General features: G+C 49.2%; 1 protein-coding gene across 1 annotated transcript in view; it reads left to right on the top strand.

Annotated features, from left to right (window-relative positions):
• Positions 1-6268: 6268 nt before the first annotated feature.
• SMAD3 (SMAD family member 3) overlaps positions 6269-24692 on the top strand; it is a 113340-nt gene continuing 94916 nt past the window's right edge. Inside the window, exon 1 of the mRNA XM_087820722.1 lies at positions 6269-6491. Within this exon, the coding sequence (XP_087676848.1) occupies positions 6286-6491 (206 nt within the window). The 5' untranslated portion in view covers positions 6269-6285. The remainder of the gene's footprint in view (positions 6492-24692) is intronic.

Raw genomic sequence — 24692 nt, 5'->3', positions numbered from 1 at the left:
TATAAGATACAAAGACAAAAAAACCATGAACCCAGGGAGAAAACTCACATAAAATGTACCTGTTTCACTTAAACAAACATATAGGGCTGGACTCTGTAAAGTAGTATGTCCTGAACAAGACAGACCTCAGAGGCACAGGCAGGCAGAGACATCTAACTCAACACACACCTGCATTTCAATAATACCTGTGTATACGGAGAGGGTGACCAACACACCAGGACATACACAAATGGTGAAATCACACACACACACACACACACACACACACACACACACACACACACACACACACACACACACACACACACACACCCATGCACCTACCAGGATCTTCTCCTGACCCTCAACTCCCAGACCTGCAATTTCTGAACTCTGGGAAGGAGCTCCTGCAGGAGAACCCAAAATAGCTCTAGGAACCCTACTCTGGGCTCCAACTGCCTGCCTGCAGGCCCATCCTGTCCTCCCCCCTCCCCCCTGGCCCTGGGCCTTGGTCTGCACATGGCTGTGCTGTCCCTAGCCCCAAGTTCAATCCCAGGCCCCAAACTTCCCCAAGTCAAACCTGATTCCTCTCAATACCTTCCTTGGACAGTGCCTATACCAGCTCCTTCTGTCACAGCCCACTGCTCCTGGGGACACTGTAATCTACACCGGGAACCCTGCTAGGGGCTCTGGGGACAGAAAGGCCCTTGCGGGCCTGGCATGCAGGACTCAGCAGTCCATTTTGGACAACAGCAGCTGAACTCCCTGCCTCTTTGGTCCCTCCTCTGTGAAGCAGCAGCAGCAACAACCATCTTGTGGTGACTGATAACTCCAAACAAGCCCCCGAACTTGCAGCCCTGGCCCAGAGCCTGCGTAGAGCAGACCCAAAAATGGCACAAGTCTCCAGGCCCTCAGTTCCCTAAGCTGTCAGGTGGCTGCAACACCTGAGCCCACATGGTCCTGGGGTTGCCACGAGGCAGGCATTTTGAGTAATTTTGACTGGGTTCTCCAAATGTGGGATACCATGGTTACTGGGCTGGAAGATGCTAGAAACTAAGGGCTCTGTCTTTTGAGCAAACCAGAGAACAATTAGTGCATTGACTTCCATATGTTGAGCACTTTGGACCATAGCAGTTCTGGAGCAGAGGGCGAGGTTAATCATACCCCTCAGCACAGATCCAGGAATTCGTTTACTTAGTCCCCCCCTTATCCTCACCCCCATCCCCATAATCCCACCCTCAAACACCTACTTTATTGTGGTAAATGTGTTTTTTTCTAGATATTTTTTATTGTGGTAAAATACATATAACATAAAGCTTACCATTTTAACCATTTAAAATGTACAGTTTTGAGCCATGTGTTGTTGTACAATTATCACCACCATCCGTCTCCAAAACTTATTCACCTTCCCACCTGAAACTCTGTACCCGATAAACACTAATTCTCCATTCCTCCTTCCCCTGGCCCCTGGCAACCAACATTCTATTTTCTGTCTCTATAAATTTGACTATTCTAGGTACCTCCTATAAATGGAATATACAGTATTTTTTTTTTATATAACTGACTTATTTCACTTAGCACAATGTCTTCAGGATTCCATGGTGTGGCATGTGACGGGACCGCCTTCTTTTTCAGACTGAATAATATACCATTGCATGAATATACAATATTTTGTTGATCCATACATCCATCAGTAGACACTTGGGCTGCTTCCACCTTTTGGCTATCATGAATAATGCTGCTATAAACATGGGTATACAAACATCTGTTTCAGTCCTTGCTTTTGCTTCTTTTGGGTGTATACCCAGAAGCAGAATTGCTTGATCAATTCAATGTTTCATTTTTTGAGGAACCACCATACCTTTTTCCACAGTGGCTGCATCATTTTTCTTTCCCACCAGCAAGCAATGCACAAGGATTCCAATTTCTCCACATCCTCACCAACGCTTGTTATTTTCTGTTATTTTGCTAATAGCCATCCTAATGGGTGTGAAGTGGTTCAATGTGTATCTTTTTGTTTGTATGACTTGTTTCAAAATGTATACAGTTGTTTCATGTATTTGTAACTTTTTCATAAGTAATATTATGTTATTTATGTCATTCTCTGTGTTACTTGGAACTGTTTTTAACTCTTTTTTCACTTGAAACTGATTTTAAGATCCACCCATTTGTCTTGCACACACAGAACTCGTTGCTTCTAACTTCTGATTCGTACTTTATGGTGAGGATCAACCATATCCATGCGCACTGAAAACAAGCTATGTGCTGTGGCAAGCTCTCCACATGGATTATTAGATTCCTTACAGCAACCCGAAGAGGTGGGCATTATTATTATTCCCATTATAGGGTTGAGGAAACTGACACAGAGTTAAGGGACTTGCCCCAAGTCACACAGCTGGAAGTGGTAGAGCTAGAAATGTAGCTCAGCTCTGTCTGGTGCCTGGGGAGAGCTCATGTGTGTAAGGTGCTACAAAGAGCTATAGAGAGAGGTCTGCCTGAAGGCTGAGGCTCTCTCTCAGGCGAGGGCACTCTGACGAGAGTTCTAGTCCTGACCAGATCCTGGCTTACCTATATACTGCAAACCACCTCCCTTCACCAGAGGTCACTTCATGTCTGTGTCATGTCAAGACAGAACAATTTTAATGCTCTTTCTAGATTCACCACCTGTTGATGAAACACCTTTAGCTAAAGGAAAAATAACTGGAATTTTAATCAGGTGTTTCCTTCCTTCCAGTGTCCCACCCGGGAGCCACTCCAAACACATGCAAAGCCTTTGGCAAGTCCGCTTACACGGTTCCTTCCTGGTAGGAATAACTATTCTCAGGGAAACAGAGTAGCTGCCTCTGGTCCCAGCCCACCTCTCTTGAACTTTGCACTTACCATGATGAAAAATTAACTGGGCTAACGTTTTCCTTCCAAGGACAACCTCTGTAAAAGCTGGGCCCCAGGAGACCAAGCGCCAGACCGAGATCCTATCCATCTGAGCCGCCCACCCATTCATCGCCCAAGTCAAGGGAGCATGCAGGGTCCTCTTGGCACCAGGACGAATCTATTCCTTAGCCCTCCTCACTGCTTTGTGAAACTGGGCTTATTCCCCCAGTTCTTCCAGTGGAGAAACTGAGGCCAGAGGAGAAAGAACTAGCCCAGAAACTCACACATGGGTCCAGCACTGTTTTTCTGCATGTGCAGCTGTCCCTGTCGCATGGATGCTGGCATGCAAAAGAAGGTCAGGAAAGTATGGCTAGTCACACTAACTAGCTGCTGACTAGTTCCTTCCTCCTCTCAGGAAAATGAGACGGCTAAATGAGGGGCCCTTCTGACGGCATGACTTTAGAGGGTTAGGTCCATGCCAGGCCCTTCCACTACGTTTAATCCCCAGGTCTCTCTTCGGCTCCTTCCCTCCACCGTGCAAATCACATCCCTTGACTGGACATCACTTCTGCCTGCGTAAAATGAGGGGCTTGCATTGGAGAAGAACTATCTTAATGGTCTCTCTAGGTTCCCCACTCTGCACAATAAGAGTCGTTTACCCCATTCTTACAGCTAAGAGGACAGACACTTGGTGGGGTGAAGGGAGGGAGAGATCTAGGATTGAAAGCCGTGTCAGGCATTGATGGAGCTTGAAGTCCTTTCACTTTGACCACCTCTCAACAGCTGGACCTGCTTGATTCGATTCTGGTTAAAAGTAATGTTTTACTGGGAGGTGATGCCTGCAAGCGCCCGTTTCTCCCAGGCACACACCTCCCATCCCTTCGAGCTTCTCTAGGCTGTGAGCCCCTGGAGGTTAGGGACTTTCATTTTTCATTTCAGCGATCCCAGAAACAAGTCCCTGTCTAACTGAACTGAGCTCCCTCACCCGCGCCACTCTTCATGGCCTTTGCAGTGGCCCGAATGCATGATTCTCTTGCTTTACATTTGACTGTTTGCAAACCTTCTCACGTTGGATTCCCACAACCATTTCACAGGTGAGCAAACATTTCTTGCAGTGTCACAATAGCACGCCTGTGTAAAGAACTTTTGTTTTGCAAAGAGATCTATCAATGATGTCATCTTTACCTTCCACAACTATAAGGCTGGGTGCAGTGTCAAGAATGTGGACTGAGGCCTCACAAAGCGCTGTGTTCCCATCCAGCTCTGCTGCTGGGAATCCTGAGTGAGTATTGTAACCTCTGTAAATGGAAGGCATAGGGCCATCTACCTCCAGGGCCATTGTGAAGATTAAATCAGAGGGCAGCACTTAGGCTGCCTGGAACCAAGAATGCCATCAATCTGTTGATTGTTTCCCTTCCTTTGCTTTTGTGTTGAGGACTGGGAAGAAGGGAGAGAAATCTAAGGCTACGGTGGCTGCGGGTTTGCCAGAGGACCAGCCAGGAACAGGAACCAGGCCCTTAAGCCCCACTTGGGGTTCAGGGATCCTCCTTTAAGGTCCCTGCAGGCTGGGACTTGGAGGGGAGGGCGAAGGGCCCCGAGCTCAGCGGCAGCCGCTGACTGGCTCCTTGGAGGCCATTCTCTCCGACAAGGCAGGGACCCCTGCAGTTTCTGGACTGACTCTGTGGATTCAGCCCAACCTCACAGGGCTTTGTAACTCCCCTGCTTGAAGGTTTGCAGATAACTTCTTTCTCACCACGGGAGTTTCCCGCTGTTAAAAACAAACAAAGGCCTTAGACACCAGGCTACAAGCCTCATAGGGGAGGGGCAGCAGGAGAGAGGCCCTGGAGGCTTGGGGTGACTAACTCCTGAGAGCAGTTGAAGGCTTTGTGGACAGATGCCCCCGAATTCTGCTGGTGGAGAGAAAATCCCGAGCTCCCCAAACCCCGGTTTTTCCTTGCTTTCCAAGGCTAACTTCTGAATACGTAAATTACCTGGGTGCTTCCCTTTGCCCCACTGTTCGCGAATTCACAGCTTTGGAAACAAAACTCTCCTTCTATTTATTGAGCGTCGAATTTCGGATCTTTCTTTATCATCAGATTCCAAACACCCTCTAATGTAATTTCCTCCCAAAGATAAATTCTAAAGCGCCCCCATTCATTCATTCATGAACTCAACAGATGCCTTTGAAGCCCATTTTCTACCGGGGACTCACTCAAGAGGCCCAAAGGACCCCTGGCTTCAGCTATTATCCAGCGAGTCACCGAGGTTCCCAAACGCCCACCTTTGAAAGCCCACTTCTCCCCGCTCCCAACTCCCTCCTTTGCACACAGTCTCGGGGCTTTCAGCCGGTGCGATCTCAGAGCTGAGAGACGATAAAAACAGCTCCTGGGTCGCGGGCACCCGCCAAGGCCCCTGCTGGGCATCAGTGCGCTCGCGTCCAAGTGCGCGCCCCGACTTCCTGGGCCTCAGCCTTCGGTGCGCCCCCTCTCGGACCTGGGTCCCCCCCGGGGTGCACCTCCAGCCTCTGGCCGGACAGCGCTCCTTCGCTGCGAATCTAACCCTCTCGGGCCCGCAACTCCAACCGAGCTTCCTGAGTGTGGGTTCCGCGCCGGGGCCCCTCTCTCCTCTCCTTTCCCACGACTTCCTCCGGCGCCTCCAGACTCAGGTCCGGGCCGCGCGGGGACCTGCGCGCTGCAGCCCCGGCCACCGCCGTCCCCGGTCGCCCACGTGGGCGTGCTCCGCGCCGGGCGGGGGAGGCCGGGCGCCCTCCCGGAGGCCGGGGGCGGGCAGGGCGCCCGCGGGAGGAGGTGGCGGGGCGCGGGGGAGGAGGCGGGGAGCCCCGGCGGCAAGGGGGCGGTGACAGCGCTTGGAAAGGAGGCTGCACACGGATTTGCATGAAACACAGACTGGGAGCGGGCGGGAGCGGGAGCGGGAGCGCGAGCGGGAGCGCGAGCGCGGCGCACGGCCCAGACCGGCCCCGGGAGCGAGCGAGCGGGCGCTGCGGGCGGAGGGCGGCGGGGACGCGAGGCTGCCGGGGCGGAGGGATCTGCGCTTCAAAGCGACCGAAGCGAGCAAAGTTTGGCTGGGGGTTGGACTTTCCTTCCTGGAGGCGGCACCCAAACAGCCACCCGGTGCGGAAACCCAAACTTTCTTCTGCCACTCCGAGGCTCGCGGCCGCCGCCTCCGCCCCGCGTTCGGGGCCTGCCCGCCCCGGCCCCGCCGTCGCCCGCCCGCCTTCCCCGCCGCCCTCCTCGCCGCCGCGGGAGCACCGCGGGCTGCGGCGCCGCGGCCCGGCCCGGAGCGCGGGCAAGTCCGCCGAGAGTTGAGGCGAAGAAGTTTGGGCGGCCCCGGCCCGGCTCCCCTCCGCGCCCCCGGCGCCCCGCCGCGCCCAGCCCCGCCGGGGGCGCCCCGCGGCGCCCGCGCGCCCCCCCAGCCATGTCGTCCATCCTGCCCTTCACCCCCCCGATCGTGAAGCGCCTGCTGGGCTGGAAGAAGGGCGAGCAGAACGGGCAGGAGGAGAAGTGGTGCGAGAAGGCGGTCAAGAGTTTGGTCAAGAAGCTCAAGAAGACGGGGCAGCTGGACGAGCTGGAGAAGGCCATCACCACGCAGAACGTCAACACCAAGTGCATCACCATCCCCAGGTGGGCCCGAGCGGGCGGCGGGGCGGGAGGGATGGTGCGCGTGCGGTGTGTGGGAGCGTGGGTGTGGGTGTGGGTGTGTGCGTGTGTAGGGGAGCGCGGGCAGAAAGGGGACCCCAAACAAAACCTCCTCTGGATTTGCAGAGATTCGGAGCCTGGGACTTCCACGCGGCACTCTCACTTCCCGACCTCACAGTCACTTTTCGCCTCCCGGGAAGGGGGTGCTGCTGGGATTGGCCGCCCCCAGTCGGGGAGCTGCGGGCTCAAAGTTGAGGCCCGCTTTGTTCCGCGGCGCGGCCGGAGCCCCTCCTCCGCCGCCGCCTCCCGCCCCCGCGGCCCGCGCTCGTGGAGGTGGCGGCGGTGCTGCTCCCTTTCTTTCCTTCGGCCCTGTCCCCCCACGTCTCCTCCTCACCAGGAATGCAGTCCGTACAGCTGGGGCTGCGGGTGAGGAGCGGGGGCCCCGTGATTGACAGATTCCTTCTCCGCTCTCTCTTTGCCTTCGGGATTAGCATTTTTATCGAGTATTTTTAGACTCGGTGGTGCCAGTCTCCCGCCCCCCGCTGCACGCACGCACTCTGCTCGCTGTGCGGTGCTCTGACTTTCAAATGAGAGACAAGTGGCAGAGACCAGCCCCCCCCCCCCCGCCCCGCGGCCGTGTTTTGCCCCCCTTTTCAGCCTGCGTTTTCAAGCTGATGCAGAACAGGGGGGGCTCAGAGCCCACCAGATAACAAAACACACCCGAAGTGGGCCTCGCGGTGGCCCTGGCATTCCTGCAGAGCCCTGCTTCCCAAAGCGCTTTGCCATCTGTCCGGACCTCCTTTATAATCCACGTTGCCCTAGCTAGGTCAGGGGGGAGCCCACAGATGGCTGATAGAAGGGGTCAGCACCTCCTCTCCAGTCCCCAGGACCTTATATTAGCTTGGCTGTGCCTCACTGGAAATTGGGGTGTGTCTAGGGGGGCACCTTGGCCTCCTGTCACTCCCTCTCAGCCCCCCTCTAAAGTCTGACTCTACCAAGGGAGCGTGTGTGAGAGGGGGGGAGGGTCCTTGGGGTCCCAGGCTGCAGAGGAATGAGTAGAGGGTCCCCAGGGCTTGAGCCCCACCGAGGTTGTCATCCTTGCTCTTGGGCCAGGAGTGGACTCCATCCTTGGCCACCTGCTTAGAGCAGCTGTACAAGGGCTGCCAGCCGTGTCAGGCAGGCACAAAGCAACATCTGTCCTGGGAACCCAGGGCAGGCCTCCTCTGGAAATAAATGCCACATATGGTGGGAGCGCTGACTTAAAAAATAATAATTTTTTTAATTTTTTTTTTTTTTTTTTACTGGGTGGATCCAGTCAATAAAGGGGGAGGGAAGGCGGTGTGCTGTCTGGGAAGTGCGCTCTGCGCCTGTGATCTGCAGCCAGAACTGACTTCAGAGGAGGTGGTGTGATGTGATGGTCAGTGAGCCCTGGGTTCTGGTCCCAACTCTGGTTCTTAATTCTTCTTTATTCTTTTGGTGGGGGTGGGGTGGGGTGGAGGGTAAATGAGTGTCCTACTTCTCCCGCCTGGGGAGGGGTTTTTGGAAATCCGCCTTCTTAGCTGCCCAGGTGCATTGAGGACAAGTGCTTTCTGCCTTGAAACAGAAAACAAAAATGGTATCAGTTATAAAACGAACAGCTGTGTAAAGTGTTTTACAGTTTACAGAGCACTTTCACATGGTTTTATGAAAATAAGAAAAGAAAGTAACTCCTGGAAAACAGATAAGGGAGTTAGGCTTAAGGCTTATCTCATTTTTAAAGTTGAGAAAACTTCGGAGGGGAGAGGTGAAAAGGCTGGCTGGAGTAGACATGAGATTCTGACCCAGTGTGCTCTTTTTCTGCCTCCTGCTGCTGTTTACTTTGAAAGTTCTGAATACATTTTTTTGTTGAATGCTCAAGTACTAACTGGGGTGGGGGGCAGGGGTGGAGGGCAGTGTGGATCTTTGTTGGTAAGGTTGCTCATGTTCAGTCTGTGGGCTGGTGACAGCTTGGAGGAGAGGCCTTGCTTTTTCTCGCCTTGGTAAAAGTTTGCCCTCTGGGGGAACATAGCTTTGGCCTGCTTTTTTCTCTTCAGAGTTCTCTGCAGCCTGAGGTATATGAAGCTTTGGGTATTTCTGAGAGGTCAAGTTTACTTGCTCCCTGGTCTCTCACCACTCTCTTAGGACTGAGACATCTTCCACCTACCTGGCAAGGACTTACTGATAAAGCAGATCCTCCCCCCCTCCCCCCCCAGTTTTCTCAGTTAGGGAAATTCAGTTGCTTGGGTGGATGCAGACAAGATGGATTTCCATCTCTGGATTTTGTGCCCACGCCTCTGGGTCACCTTGTCTCCCTTGGCAACAGCTGCTGCTGTTTTGGTCATGGGCAGACAACTAAAGGCCATGTCTTGGGGAGGTGGTTAGCTGGCCTCACGCTAGTGATATCAATGTGTCTGCTAAGCCCTGTAGATTGTTGTGCTGCTTGTCAAACTGTCTGCTCTCTCCACACTGCCTTTCGTAAATTATTCTACTGTGTGTGAGAGGTAGGGCACTGGGCGCTTAAAAGAGCTCTCTGTGAGATCTGGATCTTGGGGTTTAAGAAGCTCTCAGTCCAAGGAGATTTTGACAAGTGTGTTTTGGCTAATATGTAACTATGAGTGGCAACAGTAACATTTGGCAATTATAGCTGTATATTAGGGCCTTCCAGACCATATGCTTACTTCTCTGTTACACCAGCTCTAACCTGTCTCGGTGATCAGAAGAGCTGGAGTGATACAGGCTTATTGATATAAAGAATGTAATAGAGAGCAGTGCCAAGGACGTGGTGAGAGCTTGATTGAGATACACCGCGCAGGGGCTATCAGGATGCACTGAGGTCTGGCAGAGTGGGCAGAACATAGACAAGCTGTATAACAGCATCTCACTCCTCACCTGCTTGAGCACCTGAGGAAAGCCGCAGGTATCTTCCTGGCCAGTTTATAAGAATGGAGTCATAGCATTGCTGCTGAGGGATGGAGAAGGTGTGAGCATGTTATGCCAGCAATTGGGAGCCAGGCACGCTTACAGCCACTGCCCATGGATTCCGACAACTTGTGCCTCCACGGATAGGATCCATGCCTTGGCACAGTTGTTGGGAGCTGGACCAATCTTATGGCCTGGTTTGTTTGGAAGGGGATTTGGGCTTTCTTGTGTCAAAGCACCAAGTCCAGAGGTAAGTGGGGCAATTTTCTGAGACACACCAACTCCTACCTCTTTGTGCCTCTCTTTTAGCACAGCCTCCTCCTGTTACCTACTTGGACTTTACAGGCTACTCGCGCCCTGGGGAAAAAAGGGGAAAAGATCCTCATGTTAACACTCCTCTCCCAGACTCCTCTCTTAGTCTTCTGGAGACAGACCTGTTGCCAGGGCTGCTTGTTAGCCTTGATTAGGAGAGTTGCACGCGAGGGCTGGGAGGAGGAGGGGCCCTAGGACAATGAGTAGCTGCCCATGGGGCTGGCTCGGAGCCATGGCTGAACCCAGGATGAACTTGCTGCTCCCTTGATTGACATTTGGAACCCTGGAACTTGCTGTTGCACCCAGGAGTTGAATGTTTGGGCCAATGCATGTTGCAGACAGCCCCTTGCTCACAGTTCCTAATTAAATGTTAGAGTTGGAGTTTGTTGATTCATTGTTATTTATTGGCCCTCTCTTGTCTGAGTCAGTATCCCAGACAGTGGGAGAGGGTGCAGAGATACATTTGAGATGGCCCCTGCCTGTGAAGAGCTTACATTTCAATAAAGGAAACACTAATAGGGCATTATTTGAGTGCCTAAATGCTATTTCTTTCTTAATCCCAGCCATCAAAAGAAATAGGAACTCTAGTATGGAGTGGAATTTTTTGGGCAGGCCGGGGAACCTATGATGAGTCTTTTAAATACTGTAGAAGTCACTATGTTAGAAAACCAAATAATGACAGCCATCTCGCCATCTCTTTTCTCTGGAAAAAACAAGCACAGAATTCCAGCCCCACATCTTGCCATTTTAATACCTGGGTGGATTCAAGAGTTCACCGAATGTCTCAGAGCCTTCATGTCTGCACCTGCAAAATCGGGATGAGATAAGGCCTGTGAACGTGTTTTGTAAACCAGAGAGTTTGACAGACATAAGTGTTTGCTTAGCCTCTTGTGTGTATCATTCATTCATCAATAAATTAGTTAATCACTTACTAAATGCCTACTATGATGAGTAAGGTAGGGTTCCTGTTCTCAAGAAACTCCTTGTCTAGAGTGGGAGATAGACTTGCCCAAAGGTACAGGGCAAGAGCTACAGCCGAGGGATATACAAAGTGCAGAGACATGGGAGGCAGACCACTCATTCTGTGGGGGGAGGTGAGGGAAGGAGGTGGGGGTCAGTGTGAGGTGGACTACCAAAAGGGGTACAGAAGCTGTTCCCCGAACGAAGCTTCTGGGCTGCAGTATGATCATAGCACTTTTGGTACGTAGTGATAGTTGCCTACAAGAACGAGGCAGTGAACGACACCTTTATCTTCTGCCGTTTGCTAAAGTGAGTGCTGCTGTGAGCATGTTACCATATAGCTTGCACCAAAAGGCTAGTGACCCCTGAGCAGTATTTTACTCCACAGTCAAGTGTTCTCTCTTTGAAGTAAAAAGTAACTTAGTATCGCAAACCTGAAATTCAGGTTTCCTCGGTGGGAACAGCGACTTTAGATATATGACTTTAGATATATTCGCTCAGAATATAACAGAGTGTCAAATAAAAAGTGGATGACTTGGATGATGATTGTGGGTGCTTAGCATTTCAGAGTTTTGGTGAGACCTGGTCTTTCATTTTTCTGCTTACCACTTGCTGAAAACAAAGTCTTCATGCCTGAGTTTCCGTACTGATGTAAGAACTTTTAATAACATATTTTGAAAAGTCTTTGCAAGGATGTAAAGTTTTAAATGACGATCCTAATAATAGAAAAAAGTCAATGAATACACTAGTCATTTAGTTCTGATGAGAAATGCAAGAAGTTGATGAAATTGAGAGAATTTGGCTCAAGCTTATCACATCAGGAATCCAATTAAAATGAGTTTTTTGAAAAATAAATATTGGTTTTAACAATGTAAACTTGTAACTGCTGTATTATTATAATGGAAATAAAATTAACACGATGTAATGGACTGAGCGACCATTAATTTTCACTTGTTAATTTATTAGGAGACTTTAATGCCATTCGATGCACAATACAGCCATTATTCTGCATGTGCTCCGTCATGAAATAAATAGAAGCAAGCAGTGCTTGCTTTAAAAATTGAAATCAGACTTGATTCCCATTACCTTCTCCTCCCACCTTCTTGATCTGCCTCTCCCCCAGCTTTCTGTACTTACGTTCCCTAAGGTGGAATGCAGCTTTCTCAACCAACCAGGCTCACGAATAGTCCTAATTAACATTGTCTCCTTTGAAGTATTGACCTATTAAAAAAAAAAAATCAACCTGCCCCCTTCCCCAAATCCATATCTGATAGTATTGGTTGTCTGGGGAGAGAAGTGCCCAGAAAGACTGTTCATGGAGGCAGCCTGCTGCCCATATCGGGGCTGGGAGGGTCGCCAGCCTTCTGCAGACATCGATGGTTGGTGCCCCCTTGAATGAGACTAACTCCTCTCCAGTGAAGGCCGGGAATCATCTGTTGACCACTGACAGCTTCCCGGCCACGAAGCCTTCAATCTTCAAGCACGATGGTTCCTGTAAACAGCTGGAATCTGCCATTTTTAACCCCACCCTGCAGAAGTTTGGTTTCTAATTTTACTCTATTCCAAGTTTTAGGACAAAGATTCCAGAACTTGTCCACTTCATTTTTATGTTTTCCTTCAGTGCACCCAAACCCTGTGCTAGGTAGTAGGGTCAAAATAGTAAGGAAGGCACCACCGTCCCTGCCCTCCTGGAGCTTCTAGTCCACTGGCTGCCAACTCGGGTTCTGTGTGGTGGAAATAATGGTGTATGTGTTCACTCTAGTTAATGTGTAAATACTGTTTTCTTGATGTCAGAGAGCCAAATCCCCCAAGCTCTGCAGTTTATTGACTCCTGACGAGGGTAAGTGTGTATGTGTGTGTGTAACATTACTCTTTGTTTGGACTTAATTAACAGCTTTAGAAATAACAAATCTATAGCACAAGTCGCACTATCTGCTGTTGATTATCTGGGGCCTCTGCTGTAAACAGCAGCCCGCCACAGTGCACGCCGCTGCCGAATGTTTTGACAGAGAGACTCAGTTTAAAATGAAAACACAGTAGAAGCCTATTAATTAAGAGGTTTGCCTAATTCTGGACTAGGCTAAAGTTTGTTTAGCAGGCCTTTTCTATCCATAAATGCTGTCAAAGAAATATTAGTTATAAACAAGGTTTTGGGGTCATTTTGAAGGCAGGAGTCAGCAGGCCTGGGTAGGTTCTAGACTTAGCTCTGTTTCTGATTAGCTGTGTGACCTGAGGCAACTCACTTAATGTCTCTGGGCCTCAGATGTTCTAAGTTGGAAAATAGGCTGGATAAGTTCTAGTGGAGGGCCTTTCTAACTCTGAAGTGGTTTTCAAGCAAGCATTTTAGAAGCTTCCACTTGCACAAATCCAGTTGATCAATGAATCACAAACCTTTTTTTTTTTGTTAATCTTCACTTGAGGATATTTTTTTCCGTTGATTTTTAGAGAGAGTGAAAGGGAGGGAGGGGGAGAGAGAGAGAAAGAGAAGGACAGAGAAACATTGATGTGAGAGAGACACATTGAATGGTTGCCTTCTGCACACGCCCTGACTGGGGCCAACTGGGGCCTGGGAACAAACGTGCAGCCAAGGTATGTGCCTTTGGCCAGGAATCGAACCTGCGATTCTTCAGTGCTGGGGCCGATGTTCTACCACTGAGCAACACTAGCCAGGGCCACAAATCTTTCTTGATTGTTAATGCCTTAAGACCCTATCAGTCTGGTGCCAATCCGTTTTTATAAGTCAAAGTAATGAAACTATAATTCAGATTACAGTCCATTTATATATTAAAAGCACTAAAACTATAATTCAGCCTTTAATTTTGGTTGTTCTCCCCCGCCCTCCTCCATGCCTCTCCCTTACCGTGTGAGTCAAAATCAATGAAATTTAACTACAAAGGGATATAAAAATAGCTGAGCACTAGGATGAAGCTGTGGAGGCTGTGTGTCTTTAGATGCAGTGAGCAATTTTTCTTCTTTGTTGCTATTTTTGGCTATTCTCAGAGCAGGAAGTTTACTTAAACTAATGACCACAAATGCCTAAAAATGGTGAAATGGAAGAGGTAGGCATTATAGAGGATACCTGTGGAAAATGTTTGCTCATATGTCAGAGTTTGCCCAGAAAGCTTCCTTTATTTATTTTCAAACATCTATATAAAGAAAGGCTATACTTGATTGCGTAAGCATGCGCCTTTGTCAGGCACTGTGGAGGTTACAGGCTTAACCTCCAGCGAGGAAACGAAAAGTGAGTTTCTCCCGAATAGCCCCTTTTCTGTATCATGTGGCTTTCCCCCGTGTGCATCTGGCAAGTTTTTCTCCTGATGCTTTGCGGGGGGTTTAGAATGAGAGTCTTGTTTAAGAAACATGGTGCAACGGTTTGCCTGGGAGACCTGCAGAGTCACAGACCTGATCACCTTTGCTGGGAGTGTCGCATCAGGAGCTGCCGAGCCAAGTTGTAGCTCTGAGGTGTCCGCAGGTCTCTCTCTTCAACTGGGCTTTTGAAAATAGTAATGCTTTTAGGGTGTGTGTTTTTTAAAGGTCTGTTTTTATGCTGTCACAGCTCAAAAATGCCAAAAGGCATTTTTTCCTTAAAAAATCACCTCTGGGCTAAGCCCAAAAATGGAGTAATGGATCCAGAAAGGACTTTTTGAGTAGTTACAAGTGGCTGACTGCAGGCACTGAGGATGGAAATTGGGTTTTTCTCTTTGCTTCAAACCTCCCCCATTGTAAACCTTCCTTGCCCTCACTGAATTCAGACTCAAGGTGAACCTATTTCTCTCCGTGCCTGGGCGAGTTAGTTTGTTCTGCTACCTTTAAATGTTGTGTGTTGCCATTTATCTGCACCCAAACAGATACTTAAAGTATCACCCAGGGAGCAGAGGTGGGGGGCTGGGTGGACAGGAGGAGCTCAGTAAGCAGAGCAGAGGGCTCCGGAGTCTGACAGACCTGGGTTTGAGTATGCCTGTGGGTGCACTTGCTTCAATTTATTGATCCCCAGTTTCCTCATCTGTAAAATGAGGATGGGAACACCTATTTCATATAAATCAACCCAAATCGAGCACTTGGCTGATTTTTATAGCTCATAGCGCTTAGTAGGGGGAAATGTGACGGATGGTGTCAATCAGTTCCAATAGGGCCCCCACCCCCTTGCTCTCAGAGCTCACCATTTGGAGAACCTTGGTTATGTAGTCACGGAACCTACCATCGGCACATGCACACCAAGAGCACACAACCATGCTGCTCGGTGACTTAGGGCTTGGCAGGCTATTGAAAGAAACAATTTATATTAGGTGGTTCTGTCCTTCCCTTTCCTTTTCTGTATCATCATTTTGAAAATTGTTTGGCTGACTAAAAATAATAGTATTGAAAACAAACTTTGGTGAATCAGTGCTCCTGGGTCGGGGGATGGGCAAGATCCTGAAGAAGAAACGCTGTGACTCACGCACTGGTCACAGATAGCTTGCCTGTAAGTGTGTGGAACTGGATGTTTATTGGTGCTGGTGTTTTTGAGGCCTGGTTGGAAAGCAGTTCCGGCTTTCCCTGAAGTATATCACCTTACCAGTTGGCTTGGCTGGCAAGTGAGAATGGTCAGCGCCAGAAACTCATGGCTCTGATATAACATAGGCATGGGTGGCAGTCTCCTTGTCTTTGAGTCCTAACCCTGAGTTCCCTGCCCCAGTGGTCTCCAGCCCGCTTCCAAGTCCACCTGCCCAAGAGAAGATTGCATTGACCATGGACAGCGTGTGTACTGTGGGCTGATATGGGGCACGAGGCATGGAGGAATCAGATGAAACTTGGGTTTGTGGTGTCCGTGTAGGTGTGCAGGAAGCCCTTCTAAGTGTGGGATGGCACTGGGGGTGGGCTGGAACTCGGGGCCAGTTGTCCCTGGTGTCCACATCCTATTGTGTGACCAAGGAGTCAGAGAATTTTAAATCCCAAACCTGGCCTTTCAGGTTATATTAAGGTATCTTTCAAGATAGGAGAATAGAAACATTCTTTTTAACAGTTTCTTACCTTGATTTCTATTTTTTAAAGGTGATATATGATGGGGGCCTTCATTTGTACCCTGTCTCAAGGTCCCACCCGTGGTAGAGAGAGGCAGGCCCATTTTCAGCACGATCCTCTCAGTGTGGCATCATTCTATGGACAGGATCTTGGGGACTTCCTTAGAAATTGCTTCCCCTCTCCTTGAACCCAGATCAGAAGTGAATGCAGATGAGGGAGAAGGTGATACATGGTGTAGCTGCCCATCTGGAGTGGAGCAGAGAGCCGAACAACTGATCATGTGTCTATTTGTTGGATACGTATATTTGGCACCGACTTTGTGCTGGGCCTCAGGAGGTGTAGAGATGAAGTCCTGCCTCTACACTGTGCAGAGGCAAAAGAGGACACAATGACCACAGTTACAGTGGGCTCGTGGGAAAAACACAGTGTTGTTTGGGAGCCCAGAGGAAGAGCAGCTCCCTTTCTGGGGGAATCAGAAGGCTTCACCTAGGAGGTGATGCTCAAGCAGGACCTCAGAGGATGGGTAGGAGTGTGGGGGTGGGGTGAGGGCTGCAGGGAGCGCTGGCCAGACAGAGCATGTAGGGCCTGGTGTCTGGGGCAGGCAGGACAGTTCAGGGTGGCCAGAGCGTGGAAGAGGGAGTGACCAGAGAGGAGTTGGAGAAGGATGTTGCCAAGGGCTTTGGTCTGCCAAACTTGGCGTTTGGACCTGGCCCACTCTGTAAGCGCCCAGGAGATTTTAAAGCAGGGAGTGGCATGGCCGAAGTCACTATTCTGCCCATGTTTCATTTTCTCCCCAACCCGTGGCTGGTAACAGCAGGTTTTCTGCCTGAGTTATCCAGGTCAGAGTCATAATCCCTTATACCACCATGTGGACAGCTTTAGGCTATGTCTGGACCAGGGTGAAAATAGTGTTTTGTTTGCTGTCAGGAGAGAAGACGAGTTGTACAGCCAGGAGGACTCTGGGAGCCCCAGTGCTCAGGTAATTAGCTAGTGAGTCACGCCATCCTCCTGACATGGATTCCTTGGGAAACTAAGCAGAGTGTTGCTGGGCTCGATGCAGATGCCTGGTCTCCCAGGCAAAGGCCTCTCCATCAGACCTCAGCCTCTCAATCAGGTCTTAGCATCTCTCTGGGTCTTCCCTGTGCCTGGCACAGTGCCTCTGTGTGGAATGTCTCTGGTCACTGTTTTTAATTTCTTTATTGATGAACATCTAGGCCAGGCTTGCCAATTCCAGACCACACTGCAATCAGCACAAATATCTAAATTCTCTACTGTAGGCTCATCAAATGCTGTAATTGTATTAAAAACATATTATATTCCTTAAGAAGAGAGCAAAAATAGTTTAAGTTGGTGGTGTTCATTTATTTTATCACTTGAGAGTAAATGGAAAATGTATTGACCATTTAGAGACTGGGTACAATTTACCTTATCTGGTTTGAGTCAACTTTGTTGTTGTTGTTAATTTAATTTACAGGTTTTTTAGAAGGTAAAGGTTTGTGTCCATGGGTTGATTCTAGTTCATGGACTTTTTTTTTTTTTTTGCTTTATTTTTATTTTTTAAATTAATCTTTATTGTTGAAAGTATTACATTACAAGGCTATTTTAAAAAATATTGACAGAGACTTGCTGTGAAAGGGGCAGCACTGTGTGGTGGAGAGCTCTGGGTTTATATTCAAAAGACCCAAGTTCAAATCCCCACTCCCACACTTACTGCTTTGGTGACTGTGGACAAGTCACCTAACTCCTTTGAGCCTCCATTTCCTCACCAGTAAAATGGGAAAAACAATACCTCCCTCGATAGGATTATTGAAGTTATTTACTTAGATAAGCTTTGCATTAAAAGCACTTTGTGGACTGTGAAACATTCTGCAGTGTCACTTACTATATGAAGCATTACCCTAGATTACTGCTAAAAATGGACAGAGATGGAGTTAAGGCTTCCAAGTACACACCCAGATTTTTACAGAGAAACTTTATCAATGATGCACAGATTCAGTAGGAGTGGGAACTCAAGGCGTGCATGCTCTGGGGCCTGCTACTAGAAACTTAGTTAAGCTGATGCTGTCTGCTTGGTCCAAGCAAGGATTTGGGTCAGTTGTGGTGACCTGTAGCAGATCACCTGAGCCCTGTCACCTGGTGATCTTGGTACATGTGATATGGACTGACTACCAACTATATGCCAGCCACCATGGTGGGTCACCGATCAACTGGTTGGTCTTCTTTAGCCATCGCAGTGCTCTGCGAGGAGGAGTCAGCCCTGTTGATGGAGAAGGAGATAGAGGCTTCAAGGCATCAGTGGCAGAACTAGAACCTGAACTCAGATCTCTGGTTTCTGACCCTGGTTGTCTACCCCCAGGTTTCCCAGGAAAGGGCTCCCATTCTCATTCTCGTAAGGTCTCGTGATAAGAGACGAGCTGGATTTGCCTCTGAAGCTCTTTCTAGAATCTAGGGTGACTATATAATTTATTGAACAAACCAGGACACTTGAAAGAGTGCAAAGGGGCACTGCTGTTATTAATTATGGCCAGAAAGTGGGCATCAACCTGGCTCTCCAGACAGACATGGGTAAATAGTCACCCTAAGTGACCCTGCCTCTGTGCCAGGGATCATGATACCTGACCAAGGTAACAGGCAGGATTAGATCAGCCAGTTTATGTGCCACTGATAAAATATGAGGGACTGTCAGGATTATTTACTGCTATTCTAAGTGAAATGAATTGCCTGAGGTCATGCAGCAAGTTGGCAGAGTACTATTTTAAAGCTGGATGAGACCTTAGAGATAATCTAACGTAGTGAGGTTAGCACTAGAGCTTACTTAACTGGAGTAGCAGTTAGGGAACATTTGGCTCTGCTGGTGGCTACTTGGAAGGGAAGTGGACAGAGGTGGGAGGTGGAGGTGGGATGTATCTGGGGGATGTGCGGCGACCGAGAGGGAATGGTAGGACCTTCACCTGGCTCTAGAATGTCTGCATCCTCATAGGTCATGTCCCTTCGAAACCCAGGAGATGCCACTAGGACCAGTGTAACTTAGATGATATTTAATGGCCAGGAGCAGAGATCTCTGTGAGCTGACCTCTCCTGCTCCTCTGCTCCAATTTAGCTGAGGCCTCAGAGATACTACTGGCTGGGAGCTGGTGGGAGTTAGTGGATAATCCTTGTGCTAAAGAATTTTGGAAGGCGTTGAGGAAGGAATTAAAAATAACACAAGCATGCCTTTTCTTTCTCTTTGTGGTAAATGCATGGAATGTGCCAGGGCCTCCGTGGAGCACGTGGCCCCAAATAACCCCCCAGCCAACGGAATTTTGTAGAGAATGTGGAAAGACTGCGCTGCTTCACTCCTGCTTGATGTTCTCAGGGTTTGTTCTGCCGCCGTCCGATCCTCACCCTTCTCTTGCCCCAAATGATTTATTGGAAGTTGGAGAGGGACTTTCGTCCTCTATTCTCTCCAACCAGACTGTTACTGTGGGTTAGGTTCTGTCTGATGAGCTCCAAGGAGAGCAGCTGGAGTGACAAAGTGGACCGGTTACAGGCTGAGAAAAGCAAAATGTAAATTTAAACCAAACTTGGCACTTGCTTAGAGAACTTCAGTTGATCCTGCGGCGCTCCGGCCGTCATCCTTAGTGGCTGTGCCGTGTTCTATAAATAGAACAAACGCATTCTCCCACCCCATCCCTTTTCTTACCCTTCCTCCACACACGAGGGGGCATGTGTGTGGGTGAGTATGGGCGGGGGTATTGATTATTTACGTTCCATTTCATTGGATAGTCAGCATGGGAACTGGCCCAGGGCTTCATGGAGATGACCTGGCCATCTTGTGGGTAAGGCTGGAATTTGCTTTTGTATCTAGAGTTCCAGTTCTGTTCACCAATCCAACCCTCCCCTCTATACAGGAGACCCTCGGTCCCTCATGCCTGGGTAGTGCCAGTTGGCCCCTCCCTCTCTGATCCAGTTGATATTCTGTATCAGGGGCCACACTCACTGTCTAAGGATGCTTTTGGCTGCAAGTAACTTGAAATCCAACTAACAGCTTCAATAGTGTGGAGGCTTATTATTTCCCCTTAGAAGTCTGGGGACAGGAAGGTTTCAGGGATCAGCAAGCACTTGGGTGCCTCCCATCTTTCAGCTCTGTCTGACCTTCAGCCTGACCTCTTTTTGTTTTCAAACTTGACCTCTTATGGTCCCAGGATGGCCACAGCCGCTGCTGGCATTACCCTTTTTACTGAGTTGCATCCAAGGGCAGAGAAAGCTGCTGCTGCTTGTGCATGTGGGTTGGAGTGAGGTGGGGGTCTTTTCATCCTTTCCCAGAAACCTCCTTGCATCTCATTGGCCAGTGTTGTGTCACATGCAGTCAGTGGCTGAAATAATGCATTGGAATAAACTATTTCTTTGACTCGTTATATACTTAGTACAGTGCCAGACATTTAGGAAATTTTAATTAATACTTACTGATTGCTTGTTGATTTCCTTCTTCTGTGAGTAGACTTCTGAACACTAATCTGATGTCTTGCTAATTTCTGAGGTTATGGTGGTAAACCAGTCAGAGACCAGTTCCTGCCCTCATGGAGCTTCCATTGAGATGGAGAAACAATTGTGTTTGGAGCATCTAACAGGGTGGATTGTAGCAGTGTGCCGTGGGGCACCTTAGGGAGAGGGGTAAAATTGGGGCTCAAGAACACAAATGGATATGCCTGAAGATGACATATTTGTGACCTAAGCCAGGCCCTTTCAAGCAGTTCAGCTTTCTGTCTTTACCCCTCCACCAGTCTTGTTTTCCTGTTGACAAAATGAAGGTAAAAACTTGCCTTTGAGTTTGGAGCAGGGGCACAGTACAGAGCCAAGAGCCTCCTGCCCCCAGGGGAGATTTTCTAAAGGTGCTTGCGGGATTCTAGCTTCAAAACCATGTGCAATTTAATTGCATGTTTAGTGTCATTCTGCATCTCACTGGCTTTAAATCTACTGGAAACTTTCTCTGAAAGCATACAGATGAGGAAATAAAAATTCTATACATGTTTGGTGATTAAAACAAAGTGCTGGCTGATTTGTATAATTTGTTGTCGTTTTCTGATGGAACTTTCTGCAGACACGAAATACCTTGGAGTCTTCCTGTCACAGTCAGCTAATAACTGACTTCAGGTCTGCAAATGCTTTTTCATTCCAGTTCAGAGAAAGCAGAGCCTGTCCCAAGGCCTTGTGTTTTATTTTCCTATTCTTCTAGGAGCTGGGGATAACTCAGGACCCCAGGGAACACCTCAAAGCTAATTAAAGATATTTGTTTGAAGTTTGCCTGTTTTCCTTTCTTGTTTGAAAGAGTTCCACTTCTTGCTTTTATTGTTGAAAAAGGAGAACCTGTCACCACTGCTGATCTAGGAGGTGAGGTTGGGGGTGGGGGTGGGGGTGGGATTTGTACAGTTCGGTAAACACGTGTGAGTGTCCTCCTACCCTCTTAGTGTGGGTCTCCTTCTACACCCCCAGAGAGGCACCTTTGAGCATAGGCCTGGAACCAAGGTAGCTACTTTCCTTGAAAACTCTTGAGTTTCCTGGAGTAGTGGCCGGTTGAGCCTGGGCGTGAAACCCAACTAAGTTGTCCCAGTGTGAGGCTGGTTCTGTTTGATCAGCTTCAGTTCTGAAGTTAATGGCCCAAGTTCACCACTCATAGAGGGCGAGTCAGCGTGTGGGGAGATGGAGGCCCCGACAGCCATTCCAGGGTGCCCCCAACCCTTTGTTTAACCACGGCCGTGGACCAGTGGTCTCAGATGTTTATAAGAGGGAAGTGTGGTCATATTTCTATCTCTTTTGTGGGCTGCACGGTTGCCTTACTGGGGCTCATGTGGGAAGTGGTTACCGGCAGGAGGAGTGTGAAATAACAGTACTCACAAAGGGACTTTGATCCAAGAATCTTTCTGAGTGTCATCTTTGGGCCACTGTGTGTTTTTTTAATTTTTACTTTTTGCCTATCGGCCTTAACTTCAGGGATGAGAAAATCGAGCCATGTGCTGGACCTCGTTCTACCCAGCGGGGCTGAATCAAAAGCACAGTTCACACTATGTCCCCTCCCCCAGGTGTCCCTGTTGGGATGCCTTCCAGGTCTGTAGCTCCTCTCAGCTGGAGACCCTCCGTTCCAGCTGCTCTCTGGGCATCAGCACCGGAACAGCCCAGCAACACCTGCACTGAACTTGGGCCCCGTCTTCTGACCTCCCACAGCCGACGCTGGTCTTCATCCCCAGCATTATCAGAGCCCCGGGCTCAGGCGGGCGTAGAATCAGCGAGTGAACACGCAAACGTGCACACGTGGCAGCTGAGATCTTGGCCCCGCGTTTCCCGGGGAGGCTGATTCCTGGCCACTCTCTGCTGGACGTTGGCCTTACGACTTCAGGAAAGTCAGCTCGGCGTCTGTAGGTATCAGTCTTTGCATCTACAAAAGGTCACGCTCGAGAAGAATCTCAAAGGCCTACATCAGCTTTAATGTTTCAGGACACCTCTCTGCCCTCTCTTTCTCAGCTTCTTGCCCTTTGTTCTTTTCTTGGTGCGTGTACTTTCCTGGGGGACAGATCTAATTTTTTATCTGATGCTCTACTTTCAGGGGTGGCCCATTTCTTAATGACTTTATTCAGTTCCGTCAGGGTTTAACTCATCAGATACTTACTGAGCACCCCTAGTTGCTGTTGGTGGAGGTGGGCAGGGGGGCGCCAGACACCGTGGTCCAGGAGCTGTAAACACCCTCCTGATTGGGACAGGCGTACACACCCCTGCCCCCCGGAGCGTCCAGGCTCGTGTTGAAATGAGGCTCACCTGGTGGCGATCTGTGCCCCACTCCTGGGTGCGGGAGCTCAGTCTGCAGGCAAAGAGGAATTCTCACGTCGCCCAAAGCACGAGCAGCCTGTGCTTCTAGGCACCAGCTCATTCCAACCGTGGTGCCATAAAAATACAGGAAGGAAGGAGAACGTGTTCACAGGTTGGTTAGAGATTTTGAAACCAACAATCACCTCTCTCTTATCCACAAGAAACCAGAATCCACTGCCGGCTTTTCGTCTCTCAGGCCCACAGCTCAACAGAGTGCCCTTTCAAAACCGTGGTAGACTCTCTTTGCTAATGGCTTTTTCCATGAACCTCAGCCAGCCAGCAGGTATGTTCTTTGAGGATTACGATTTGACCAGCACGCTCAGGGATCATTAACGAGAAGAACCATCTAGGCCTTCAGCTGATTTAAGGCCAGTGAGGAGGTGGCGCCCCCAGAGGTGAAGCAACTAGAGGATGGCTGCTGAAAGCAAACAGAGAACAGCGGCCCCTGCTTTAGTTGGGAGTGTCACTACGGGGGCTCCTCTGGTGTGCAGGACAGAGAACTACAGGCAGAAGACCTGGGTTCTAGGCCTAGCTCACTGTGAACCAGCTTTGTGACCTTGGGTGAGTCACTTTGCTACCCTGGGCCCCTGGTTTCTTTCTCTGCACACCAAAGGCATTGGCTTAGCAGGACTGTAAAGTTTCTTCCACCTTCAACACTCTAATTCTTGAGCTTGCATTCAAAGAAATGACTGACGCTCCTACTCATTCAGGTAGTTTCAGAATCACTGTGGGGGCTAGCGATTGGGGCTCACGTTGAAGGCAGGATGGAAAGAGGTTTGAGGTTCAAGGTAAACTGTGGCAGCTTGACTCCTGTTTCCTAATGATTCACATTGGATTGTCGAGCTCACCATAGAAGGTTCTCAACTGGGACTGCTTATAAAAATGCTGATGCCCAGACCACACCTCAGACCAATTAATTTAGAATTTCTATGGGTGGGGCCTGAGAAATGTGTACTTTTAAAGTTCTCCAGAATTGAGAGTCACAGCCCCAAATCTTATACAAAGCTGTGATTCAGTGTTCTGGGCCTCTGTTCTCGGGGGAAAAGTGATAGTGGTTAGTTTAAAAAAAAAAAAAAAAAAGACAGAAAGTGCATCCCCACCAGAATAAAGTTCTGGTTGTCGAAGCGTGCTGAGTTGGTGATCACCGCTGCTTTTGGTGAAGAGCTGCCTGAGGTCTGGAGCCCCAGTTCTTGCTCATCTCTGGGTCAGTGGTTTCCCAACCTATCTGAAGTAGTGGAACTATCTGGAGTTGCTTATTTCTGCTCAGGAAACTCAGTACTAAGTCGGGGGTGGAGCTAGGGCAAGGGTGGAGCAGGAATGGATTAAACAGGCCATTGCGCACGCCCACACTTTTTTTCATGAAACTAAGTCAGAGGCCTTGGCCAACTCTGACACCCCTCCATGTCAGATCCTTGGCAATGCCCGATGGAGTCTAGGGGCCGCGAGAGTGGGCATGCTGTTCCACATGCTTCAGGGAAAGTGTCGCTGCCTTGGGTTGAGAGCATCCCACCCCTTCATCACCTGTAGCATCTAAACATACCTGTTTGTGCCCCACTGTTGGTGGTTCCCTGCAAGAAATCTATCCACACAGCCTAAAAAATCTGATGGGGCACAACTGTCTGGATTAAACATTAAGGGGAAGGGCAGCAGAATTAAAAAATCTCTTTTAGTTGGGGGAGAGGGCACATTGTGGTGGTGTTAAGAATGCAAAGGTATGACATGAGCTGTAGGAGGGAATTCGAAAACTTGTCAATTCCCACCAACCCAGAAGTGTTTCCCAGGTTGAGGGTGGGGCTTGAGGAACTTTTAAAATGAGATGCGGACTTGAGATGCAGGTGTAGACACATACACCAAGGTAGGATGCTATTTTTCAGACAGATGAGAAATCCATCAGTCAACAAGTATTTATGAAGCTGAGCAAAGTGCTCAGAGAAATGGAAAATACGGCCCCTGCCCTCAAGGAGCTTACAGTCTTACTTGGGTGGTTGGATACACAAGTGTGGGTCAACAGTAAAGGAGACCTCTGTGCTACAGTCACATGGTGAATACTAGGGGTTCAGAAGGAGGGGCAACGGGGTGTGGGATGGGAGGAATGCATTGAGGACTGTGGGCCTGAGCTAGTGAAAGGGAGACACA

Source organism: Miniopterus natalensis, chromosome 1 (assembly GCF_054644295.1).
Source record: "Miniopterus natalensis isolate mMinNat1 chromosome 1, mMinNat1.hap1, whole genome shotgun sequence".
NCBI lineage: Eukaryota > Metazoa > Chordata > Mammalia > Chiroptera > Miniopteridae > Miniopterus > Miniopterus natalensis.
The sequence above is the reverse complement of the archived record's forward strand: the minus strand, read 5'-3'. Positions and strand labels throughout refer to the sequence as shown.